Consider the following 12709-nt stretch of genomic DNA (forward strand, 5'->3'; position numbering starts at 1 on the left):
GGGATATATGTATATGTATAGCTGATTCACTTTGTTATAAAGCAGAAACAAACACGCCATTGTAAAGCAATTATACTCCAATAAAGATGTTAAAAAAAAACCTCCCTACAAACAAAAGTCTGGAGCCAGATGGCTTCACAAGCGAATTCTAGCAAACACACAAAGAAGAACTTATACTGATTCTTCTCAAACTCTTCCAAAAGACTGAAGAGGAGGGATCACTCCCAAAGACATTCTGTGAAGCCACCATCACTCTGATACCAAAACCAGACAAAGATACCATGAAAAAAAGAAAATTATAGGCCAATACCTTTGATGAGTATAGATGCAAAACTTCTCAACAAAATATTAGCACACCGAATCCAACTATACATTAAAAAATATCATACACCACGACCAGTGGGATTCATCCCAAGTTCACAAGGATGGTTCAAAATACGCAAAACAATCAATTTAATACACCGCATAAACAAAAGAAAAGTCAAAAACCACATGATCCTCTCAGTAGATGCAGAAAAAGCCAAAATTCAACATCCATTGATGATAAAAACTCTTACCAAAATGGGTATAGAGGGAACATATCTCAACATAATGAAAGCCATTTATGACAATCCCACAGCCATTGTAATAGTCAATGGTGAGAAGCTGAAAGCCTTCGTGCTCAACTCTGGAACAAGACAAGTATGCCCGCTCTCACCTCCTCTATTCAACATAGTATTGGAAGTCCTAGCCACAGACAAGAAAAAGAGATAAAAGGTATCCATATTGGAAGGGAAGAGGAAAAATTGACACTATATGCAGATGACATGATACTATACATAGAAAACACTAAGGACTCCACACAAAAACTATTAGATCTAATAAATGAGTTCAGCAAAGTAGCAGGATACAAGATTGACACCCAGAATCAATTGCATCTTTACAATGACAATGAAATATCAGAAAGAGAATGTAAAAAAAAATACCTTCTAGAATTGCACCAAAATAAAATACCTACGAATAAACCTGACCAAGGAAATGAAAGACTTATATGCTGAGAACTATAAAATATTAATAAAGGAAATTAAAGAGGATTCAAAGAAATAGAAAGATACCCCATGCTCTTCTGGTGGGAATGTGAATTGGTTCAGCCACTGTGGAGAACAGTATGGAGGTTCCTTAAAAAACTACAAATAGAATTACCATATGACCCAGCAATCCCACTACTTGGCATATACCCTGAGAAAACCAAAATTCAAAGAGAGTCATGTACCAAAATGTTCATTGCAGCTCTATTTACAATAGCCAGGACATGGAAACAACCTAAGCGCCCATCATCGGATGAATGGATAAAGAAGACGTGGCACATATACACAATGGAATATTACTCAGCCTTAAAAAGAAATGAAATTGAGCTATTTGTAACAAGATGGATAGACCTAGAATCTGTCATACAGAGTGAAGTAAGTCAGAAAGAAAAAGACAAATACCGTATGCTAACACATATATATGGAATTTAAGGGAAAAAAATGTCATGAAGAACCTAGGGGTAAGATAGGAATAAAGACGCAGACCTACTGGAGAACGGACTTAAGGATATGGGGAGGGGGAAGGGTGAGTTTTGACAGGGCGAGAGAGAGTCATGGACATATACACACTAACAAACGTAGTAAGGTAGATAGCTGGGGGGAAGCAGCCGCAAGGCACAGGGATATTAGCTCGGTGCTTTGTGACAGCCTGGAAGGGTGGGATGGGGAGAGTGGGAGGGAGGGAGACGCAAGAGGGAAGACATATGGGAACATATGTATATGTATAGCTGATTCACTTTGTTGTAAAGCAGAAACTAACACACCATTGTAAAGCAATTATACCCCAATAAAGATGTTTAAAAAAAAAAAAAAAAAAAGATACCCCATGCTCTTGGATTGGAAGATTTAATATTCTTGAAATGGCAATACTACCCAAAGCAATCTACAGATTTAATGCAATCCTTATCAAATTACCTATGACATTTTTCACAGAACTAGAACAAATAATCCAAAAATTTACATGGAACCATAAAAGGCCCAGAACTGCCAAAGTAATTCTGAGGGAAAAAAAACACCTGTCTGCAGGTGACATAACTCTCACAGACTTCATAAAATACTACAAAGCTACAGTAATCAAAACAGTGTGGTATTGGTACAAAAAGAGACATATGGATCAATGGAACAGAATAGACAGCCAAGAAATAAACCTACACACCTACAGTCAGTCTTTGACAAAAGAAGCAAGAATCTAAAATAGTAAAAAGACAGTCTCTTTAGCAAGTCGTGCTGGGAAAGTTGGACAGCTGCATATAAATCAATGACATTAGAACACACCTTCACACCATGCACAAAAATAAACTCAAAATGGTTTAAAGACTTAAATATAAGACATGACACCATAAAACTAGAAGAGAACCTAAGCAAAACATTCTCAGACATAAACTGTAGTAATATTTTCTTAGGTCAGTCTCCCAAGGCAATAGACATAAAAACAAAAATAAACAAATGGGACCTAATCAAACTTACAAGCTTTTGCACAGCAAATGAAACTATAAACAAAACGAAAAGACAACCTACAGAATGGGAGAAAATATTTGCAAATGATGCAACCAGCAAGGGCTTAATCTCCAAAATATACAAACAGCTCATACAACTCAACAACAAAAAAACAAACCACCCAGTTGAAAAATGGGCAGAAGACTTTAACAGACATTTCTCCAAAGAAGACATGCAGATGACCAACAGGCACATGAAAAGATGCTCAACATCACTGATTAGAGAAATGCAAATCAAAACTATAATGAGGTACCACCTCATACTGGCCATCATCAAAAAGTCTACAAGTAACAAATGATGGAGAGGGTGTGGAGAAAAGGGAATCCTCCTACACTGTTGGTGGGAATGTAAACTGGTGCAGCCACTATGCAAAACAGTATGGATGTTCCTCAGAAAACTACAAGTAGAGTTACCATACGATCTAGCAATCCCACTCCTGGGCATATACCCGGACAAAACTATAATTCAAAAAGATACATGCAACCCTGTGTTCAAAGCAGCACTATTCACAATAACCAAGACATAGAAACAACCTAAATGTCCATCGACAGATGAATGGATAAAGAAGATATGGTACACACATACAATGGAATACTACTCAGCCACAAAAAAGAAAGAAATAATGCCATTTGCAGCAACATAGATGCAACTAGAGATTATCTTACTAAGTGAAGTCAGAAAGAGAAAGCCAAATACCATACGATACCACTTATATGTGCAATCTAAACTATGGTACAAATGAACCTAGCTACAAAACAGAAATAGACTCACAGACATAGAGAACAGACTTGTGGTTGCCAAGGGGGATAGGAGGAGGGAGAGGGATGGACAGGGAGTTTGGGGTTAATAGATGCAAACTATTACTTTTAGAATGGATAACAACAAGGTCCTACTGTATAGCACAGGGAACTATATCCAATCTCCTGGGATAATTCATAACGGAAAAAATATTTGAAAAGAATGTATATATGTGCATAACTGAGTCACTTTGCTGTACAGCAGAAATTAGCACAAGACTGTAAATTGACTATACTTCAATAAAAATTTAAATTAACAAAAACTGTTATAGTCAGTCTTTATAATTTTAGCCATTCTAGTGGGTACACAGTAGCATCATATGATTTTAATTTGCATTTCCCTAATGACTAATGATGTTGAGCATCTTTTCATGTGTTTATTTGATATCTGTATATCATCTTTGGTAAAATGTTCAAATCTTTTGCCCATTTTCCATATTATCTGTATTCTTGAGTTTTTTGTTTTTTTTTTTTTTCTTTGCGGTACGCGGGCCTCTCACTGTTGCGGCCTCTCCCGTCGCGGAGCACAGGCTCCGGACGCGCAGGCTCAGCAGCCATGGCTCACGGGCCCAGCCGCTCCGCGGCACGCGGGATCCTCCCGGACCGGGGCACGAACCCGCGTCCCCTGCATCGGCAGGCGGACTCTCAACCACTGCGCCACCAGGGAAGCCCTCTTGAGTTTTTTAAATTGTCTCATTTTTTCACTTAAAATGTATACAGTACGATCCTTTTGTAAAAAGAAATTAAAACTTGAAAAATCCAACCCATATTTGTACATTTAGGCAGTCTGGTAGTCCATATATCAAAATTATTAATGACTGGTAACAAGAACTGTCTGGGGCAGAGGAAGTGAGGTTACTGGGGACTCATTTGATATATTTCTATATTGCTTTTCATCAATCATATTAAACATGATAAAGTCATTTCTCTTTGGCCAAGAGAAAGTTAGGGGAAAAAAACACAAATAAAAAGTCAAAAATTCACCAGCAGCAGCCAAATGAGGAAAGGAATAAAGCCTCAAGTCATAAAGTTGAAAAAGTCATGGCTAAGAAAACAGAAGAAAGATCTAGCTCAGCAAAACTTCCAATGTGGAGATGTACAGATTAAGTGAGCAGGCAGTCCTGGGGTAAGACAAGGAAAACAAAAATCCTCAAGATTTGCAGCCCTAGGTATCACTGGGAGACCCCAACAGAGGCAGACAAGCCTGCTGGGGGACATCATCTTTCAGGGTCACTGGTATGAACTAGAGGATGCATCCAGAGCTGGACTGAGTGAGCCCAGACATTTAAGAGACTTTCAGGAGACTGAAACCCAGGATCCTCAAGTTGTCTTTTGCCCCTCCCCTCGGGTTACAGAAAAGAAGTATATAGAAAGCAATTTCTTTTTTTCCCAAGTATTGTATTTTATTTTATTTACTTTTTATTGAAGTATAGTTGATTTACAATGTTTCAGGTGTATAGCAAAGTGATTCACAGTTATATGCATATATATATATATATTCTTTTTCAGATTTTTTTCCATTATGGGTTATTACAAGATATTGAATATAGTTCCCTGTGCTATACAGTAGGTCCTTGTTGTTTATCTGTTTTATATATAGTAGTGTATATCTGCTAATCCCAAATTCCCAGTTTATCCCTCCCTACTCCTTTCCCCTTTGGTAACCATAAATCTGTTTTCTATGTCTGTAAGTCTATTTCTGTTTTGTAAATAAGTTTATTTGTATCATATTCTAGATTCCACATATAAGTGATATCATATGGTATTTGTCTTTCTCTGTCTGACTTACTTCACTTAGTATGATAATCTTTAAGTCCATCCATGTTGCTCCAAATGGCATTCTCTTTCTTTTTATGGCTGAGTAGTATTCCATTGTATATATGTACCACATCTTCTTTGTCCATTCATCTGTTGATGGACACTTAAATTGCTTCCATGTCTTGACTATAGTGCTGCTATGAACCTCGGGGTGCATGTATCTTTTCGAATTAGAGTTTTTGTCTTTTCTATATATATGCCCAGGAGTGGGATTGTTGGATCATATGGCAACTCCATTTTTAGTTTTTTAAGGAACCTCCATACTATTTTGCATAGTGGCTGCACCAATTTACGTTCCCACCAACAGCGTAGGAGGGTTCTCTTTGGTCCACACCCTCTCCAGCATTTATCATTTGTAGACTTTTTGATGATGGCCATTCTGACCAGTGTGAGGTGGTACCGTATTATCATTTTGATTTGTTTTTTTCTAGTAATTAGCAATGCTGAGCATCTTTTCATGTGCCTGTTGGCCATCTGCATGTCTTCTTTGGAGAAATGTCTATTAAAAGTCTTCTGCCCATTTTTTGTTTGGGTTGTTTGGTTTTTTGATATTGAGTTGTATGAGCTGTTTGTTTAGTTCGGAAATTAATCCCTTGTCAGTCACATCATTTGCAAATATTTTCTCCCATTTTGTAGGTTGTCTTTTCATTTTGTTTATGATTTCCTTTGCTGTGCAAAAGCTTTCAAGTTTAAGTAGGTCCCATCTGTTTATTTTTGCTTTTGTTTCCATTACTCTAGGAGACAGGTCCAAAAAAATACTGCTGCAATTTACATTAAAGAGTGTCCTGCCTATGTCTTCCTCTAGGAGTTTTATAGTATCTGGTCTTATGGTTAGGTCTTTAATCCATTTTGAGTTTATTTTTGTATATGGTGTTAGAGAATGTTCTAATTTCACTCTTTTACATGTAACTGTCCAGTTTTCCCCACACCACTGACTGAAGAGACTGTCTTTTCTCCATTGTATATTCTTGACTCTTTTGTCATAGATTAATTGACCATAAGCGTGTGGGTTTATTTCTGGGCTTTCTATCCTGTTCCACTGATCTATGTGTCTGTTTGTGTGCTGGTATCATACTATTTTGATTACTGTAGCTGTGTAGTATAGTCTGAAGTCAGGGCACTTGATTCCTCCAGCTCCATTCATCTTTCTCAAGATTGTTTTGGCTACTCAGGGTCTTTTGTGTTTCCATACAAATTTTAAAATTTCTTGTTCCAGTTCTATGAAAAATACCGTTGGTAATTTGATAGGGACTGCATTGAATCTGTAGATTGCCTTGGGTAGTATGGTTATTTTAACAATATTGATTCTTCCAATTGAAGAACATAGTATGTTTGTGTGGTCTTTAATTTCTTTCATCAGCGTCTTATAGTTTTTGGAGTACACGTATTTTGTAGAAAGTAACTTCTATCCTTAAACTAAAGTATAATTGAGTGTGGAGAAGAGATAAATTGTGTCAAGTTGAGATGAAAAGCCTGTCAAGAAGAATTCACACACTATATCAGAGCAAACAAAAAATACAGACAGAACCTCCCATATTAAACATGAGTAGAATGAAAAGAAGTGGTCTAGAAGATACATAAATATGACATGGGGTGTGGAGAAATAGAAAGAACTTGCATGATGAACAAAGAACGAATTGTGGAGAAGAATATAATCATAGGAAAATAAGTAGTTTTGTGAATGCTTTAGACTTACACAGGAACTTAATAAGAATATAGATTTGATAAGGCACAAGAGCTCAATACAAGATGATGAAACAACAAAATTAGAGAAAAAGGGAAACTGAGAGCAAAGAATAAATTAAAATGTAAACAAGATCATTCATTCAAATCAGTAAATTAGATACAGCAAAAAGAAAGGGGGGAGGGAAGAAGGGAGGAAATGGAAAAAAGAAAATGGCTGAAAATCAAAGTAATAGCACAGAAGAAAGGGATGGGCTATTATGATTAATTGCTTTCACCTTTCTATTTTTCTTTTGCATTTGACAGTAAAAGGACAGAAATGGAAGATGAAGAAATCCAATGTCCGTGAAGTGGAGAGCTTAACTAGTGAAATAGAAAGAGTTCACAGGATACAATGCAGAAAAATTTTCCATCAATGAAGAAAGAATTCATCAAGGGTACACTGTGTATTAGGGAAAAATGAAACAGGATGATCACCATTGAGATCTATCCTTGTTAAGTTACTAAACTTCAAGAAAAATAAAAGGAAATTTTCAAGCATATTCAGACACAAGTGTGCGTGCATGTATGTGTGCACGCACACACACCACACACACACACACACACACACACACACACACACACACACACACAGTGTGTTACCTACAAGGGAGAAAAAGAAAAGGCTAGCTGGCCTAAGACTCCTTCAGTTACATTCAGTGGCAGAAGACAATGGAGTAATGTCTACAATATTCTAAGGGAAAGAAAGTGTAACCCAAGAATATAATATCCAGCCAAGATATCATTCAAATTCATAAAGGGACTAGGCAGACATTCTTAACATGAAAGAGTGAAATGAATATAGCACCCACAAGCTATTCTTGAAGGAACTTCTCAGTGATAAAATCCTGACAATCAAGAAATAAGTCAGGGCTTCCCTGGTGGCGCAGTGGTTGAGAGTCCACCTGCCGATGCAGGGGACACGGGTTCATGCCCCGGTCCAGGAAGATCCCACATGCCGCGGAGCGGCTAGGCCCGTGAGCCATGGCTGCTGAGCCTGCGCATCCGGAGCCTGTGCTCCGCAACGGGAGAGGCCACAACAGTGAGAGGCCCGTGTATGGCAAAAATAAATAAATAAATAAAAATAAAAAGAAGTCAAAGTAAAGGATTCAGAAATATAGATGAACCACGGGCCAAAGCCTGGTTGTAAGCATAAGATCCTTTTAAATATGAACTAAAACTAAACAAACAGATAAAACAAGCAGATGGTTTATAATTGCATAACAGAATGTAAATGTTGTAAGCCCTGACAAAGTAAAAATAACTTGATTAATAAAAAGTGGGAGTAGGGGAAAGTGTTAGGAGGAAGTGTAAGCAAGCTAATCTCCTCCTCCTTCTTCATAGTAGAGTCCACTGATAATGTTTAATATTGAAAAAGGTAGATTTACAAAATGACTAAATGATCATTTGACCCAGCAACTCCACACCTAGGTATCTTTCTAAGAGAAATGAAAACATATGTCCACACAAAAACTCAATACAAATGTTCATAATAGCATTAGTCTAAAAAGTGGAAACAATCCAAATGTCCGTCAACAGATGAATGGATAAACAAATGGGGGTATATACATATAATGGAATATTATTTGGCAATAAAAAGAAATGAAGTACTGATACATGCTTCAACATGGATGAACCCTGAAAACATTATGTTAAGTGAGACAAGACAGTCACAAAGGACCACATATTGTATGATTCTATTTAAATAAAATGTCCAAAATAGGCAAATATATAGAAATTAAAAGTAGATCAGTGACTGTTTAGGGATGGGAAAGATATGGAGGTTGGGGAGTCACTGATAGCTAAAGGGTATAGGGTTTCTTTTTAATGTGACAAAAAGTTCTAAAATCAATTGAGGTGATGGTTGCACCGTTCTGTGTATATACTAAAAACCATTGCATTGTACACTATTAATAGGTGAATTATATGGTGTATGAATTATAGCTTGATAAGGCTGTTACCAAAAAGACGCTACAAAAAAATGACTAACTGCTCAATGGTTTTCATATTTTTTCTTAAGCTTAAATGGATATTAATGACTAATATCTTTTATGGTAAAGAAACATTCGTCTGAAGATTAGCAATTCCTGTATTTTATTTCAGTGTTTTATTCTGTCAAGTTCAAGTAAAATTAAACAAAGCTTTTAATTTAATATATTATGACCCAATATTATAAAGGCTTTTCAGTCTATCTATCCACCCATCCCTCTATCTACATATATGCACAAAAGATATCTGAAATAATTTTCACATAATATGAATACTGGGGTAGTAAGAATTTGGGTGATTTGTTGATTTCTTTATTGTTTCCTATACTGGTTAAATGTTTAATAATGAGTATGTGTTATCTGTATTTGTCTTCAAATTGTTCTTATAAAGCACAAAGTAAATATACCAAAATGTTAATGTTTATATGTGGGTTGCAGGATTAGGAAGTTTTTTTTTCTTCCTTCTTTATTCTTTTCTGTACTTTCCAAAGTTGCCTACAATGAGCATCTATTATTTTACAAATAGAAGTAAAAAAAATAAAAGAATTAAAGGAATGTGTAGCAGTTCTTTAAATGATTGCTGGTTCTTACCTGGGTTCCTTCTGTTGCTCCTGAATGATCTTTCTTCCTGGCCAGATATTGCCCATCTGTGACTGATGAAGGAGGGACTGTCCCACTGTATCTCTTTTATTCACTTCAAGACAAACAAAAGCATGGCAGAGGGGTGGTGATGAGGGGGGCAAGGGAAACACAGCATGCTTGCAGAAAGGATCAACACTATCTTCATGTTCCCTACAAACAGGCTGAGCTCATGAAGTGAAGACACCACCAATAAGAATACACTAAGATTCCACAGCAGAGGGTCTATCACCCACAGCAGAGGGTCAAGCACCTCAAGGAACCATTTCCCGACAGGTCCGGTACCTGCAGGTTTGTGGCGCAGGGACATCCTGATTATCTCACTGCCGGTGCGGTAAGCAAAGCGATTCACTTTCTGGTCATAAAACCAGTCTCCAGTTGCTTTCTTCAGCTCTCTGCAAAAGAATAAAAGAAAATGACATATGGATTTTAAAAAAATGCCCTTGACATTCAACCAACAAAGGATGAGGGGAAAAATTCTAACCACAACTGGGGCCCCATTTCTTCTCTCTACTCAGCCATAAGTTAACACTCACATTTCCTTGGCGCACACCTTGCATCTCCAAATACCATTGCTTTCCTGGATACGGCAGTCCCGACACACCAGGTGATTACAACCCCGACAAGTGTTGGTCTTGGGAGTCAAACGGCCCAGGCTCTCCTGGCACCGGGCACAGGTCCGATCACTATAGTGTTGGCTGCCCCTTTTGGCCCCTTTCCTTTTTATCTCCAGTAACTCATTCTTCAGTCGTCTGCCAAGACCCAAAAGAGAAACACAAGTGATTTGAAATCTGCATAGGCTGGATGGAGAGGGGTTGAGGGGTAGAGACAGTAAGACTATTTGGTTCTGTGGAAGCAACCTCAGAACCCAACCTGACCCACAGAGGAGTTGTAAACCTCATACACAAGTTCCTCTGAAAGTCAGTCAGATGAGAAGTATAAGGAAAAGTCCAGGTATCATTGGTTAAAGGCCTGGGAGCCCATGATTTTTCTGGGACTCTTACCTAATCCTTTTCTCATCTGCTTTTCGGAGCTCCTCATCTCGTTGTAGAACACTGAGGATCAAATCCCTTTCCACCTCAGACAGAAAAGAGAGGTCAAGTATCTCCGACATGACTTATTCTAGTTTTTCCTTCTACTCTTCTTTCTTCAAAGCTACCAGTCCAGGAGAGCTACCCCAGAGTTGCCTGAAATAAGATAAGAACTAATTTCGCACAGGTAATTTACTCCAGAAGAGGCCCACAGCCCTAGAGCCTTTCGGTGGGCTACCTCCCCCTTGAGCCAGGCTAGAGATAACATAGAAGTATGTGACCAATTTACCATTCCTACTCCCAGGTGAATCCTATCCTGAAAATGAAGAGGCTTTGATTTTTCAAGAAGAAACACTTATTCATGACTCTGCCAAAGGGTTGGGTCTTTCAACATAAGTCTGGAAAGAGCACAGAACAGCTGAGTCAAATTCCCCCTCCACCAAAGTGTACCCTCAATCATCCAATTTTCAATTTTTTTAATGTTCTCAAGTAACAAGTCTATTAAGCCAAATAATCAGACAGCTGGTCTCTGTAGTGGAGAAAACCACACAGGGACCTCTGCCAGTTGAAACCCATTTCCCCTTTCCTGACCAGCATTCATGTTCCCAGGATGCAGTCAGCTTTCTGCTACACTTCAAAACTGCTGTCACCTACTCTATCTCCCAAAGTCCTTATTGCTAACACTACCCAAGAATATCTTCACCTATTTCACGCACATTTGTTAAGAACTCAATCACAGGTATTGGGCAACATGCTGGGGATACAAAGATGAGTAAGGCACAGTTCTTGTCTTTAAGAAGGTCACAGAGTAGTAGGGGGAGACAGATACATAGCACAGTGTACTAAGTGCTATTAAAGGGATAATAAATTGTTATGGGAACTTACAGAAGGGAGTAACTAGTTCTATCTTGCCTAGAGAGGGAAGAGAGAGAACTATACATGTGGAAGGTTTTACAAAGCAGGTGGATTTTACCTTATAGAACAGAGTATATGTTTGTTGGTTGGGGAGAATGCTAGGAAATACAGGTTGGAACCAGATTATGTAGCTCACGAATACTCTTAAAAATTAAGAATTTTAAAACTGATGACACAGACAATAGAAATCCATTGAGCATCTTTGTTGTTGCTTTGTTTTTGATATTGGGAAATGACATACTCAAATTTGTTTTACAAAGATCGCTCCAGCTATAGTATGGAAGACTGATTCAAAAGACAAATTGAAGTACAGTTAGTAACACACTGTAAAATATGCATACTCCTTAGGCAAGCAATACCACATCTAAGAACCTACCCAATAGAAATATTCACATAAATGTGTATGCAAGGTATACGTACAAAAAAGTTACTGCAATATTATTTGTAAGAGCAAAAAGAAGTTCTTTAACAGAGAAATCATTAAACAAAACAATACTTCCATATGATGGCATACTATGTATCCATTTTAAAAATGTGGTAGATCTGTATGAAAATATGTTCCTGAGTGGGGAAAAAAAGTCATTTCAGGACTGCACTTGAATGATCTCTTTGGTAAAGTATTTATCTATACATTTGTATATGCAAAGAAAAAGGTCTAGAACAAAACCCATTATTATTGGTTTCTCTTGGGAAGCAGAACTGCAAGGGGGCAACTTTTACTTTACATAGTTCTGATTTTTTTTTTACAAACATGTCTTTTAAATTTCAAAAAAGAAAAAAGTTCAAAGGAGACAGGGTATTATTATAATAATCCAGACAAAAAGACAATCTAGGTTTACTTAACTATGCTTCTAACCAATTAGGCAAAGTCACTGTATTTCTGTCATCCTCTGGTTTCTCATCTACGAAATGACCTACCTCTCAAGCTTGTCAAGAAAATTAAATAATGTGTGTTAAAGGTCCCATCACAATGTTTGGAACACACGTTTGGAGTACACGTACTCACTGAATCTGCTGCAGGGCAGGCCTAAACCAGAACAGGAAGACAAAAGAACACAGAATAGGTTTGAGAAGTAGAATTGACAGAATGGAGTGACTGATTGAGTGGAGAGGATGAAGAAGGTGAAGGCAAAGATGCCTACTGTGTATGTCAAGGTTAAACAACTGACTAGTAACAGTCCTGACAGTGATAAGGGCTGTAAGAGAAGAAACAGGTGTGGAAATAAGGCAAGAAG

The 12709-nt window shown here is 37.6% G+C and overlaps 1 protein-coding gene across 1 annotated transcript in view; it reads right to left on the minus strand.

The window, feature by feature from the left end:
* SYTL4 (synaptotagmin like 4) overlaps window positions 1-10642 on the minus strand; it is a 43074-nt gene extending 32432 nt beyond the window's left edge. Inside the window, exons 1-4 of the mRNA XM_065900604.1 lie at window positions 10533-10642; window positions 10065-10280; window positions 9814-9923; window positions 9481-9583 (exon numbers count right to left, since the gene is read on the minus strand). Coding sequence (XP_065756676.1) covers window positions 9481-9583; window positions 9814-9923; window positions 10065-10280; window positions 10533-10642 — 539 coding nt within the window. The remainder of the gene's footprint in view (window positions 1-9480; window positions 9584-9813; window positions 9924-10064; window positions 10281-10532) is intronic.
* Window positions 10643-12709: the final 2067 nt, after the last annotated feature.

The sequence above is a fragment of the Phocoena phocoena genome, chromosome X, assembly GCF_963924675.1.
Source record: "Phocoena phocoena chromosome X, mPhoPho1.1, whole genome shotgun sequence".
NCBI classification, from domain to species: domain Eukaryota; kingdom Metazoa; phylum Chordata; class Mammalia; order Artiodactyla; family Phocoenidae; genus Phocoena; species Phocoena phocoena.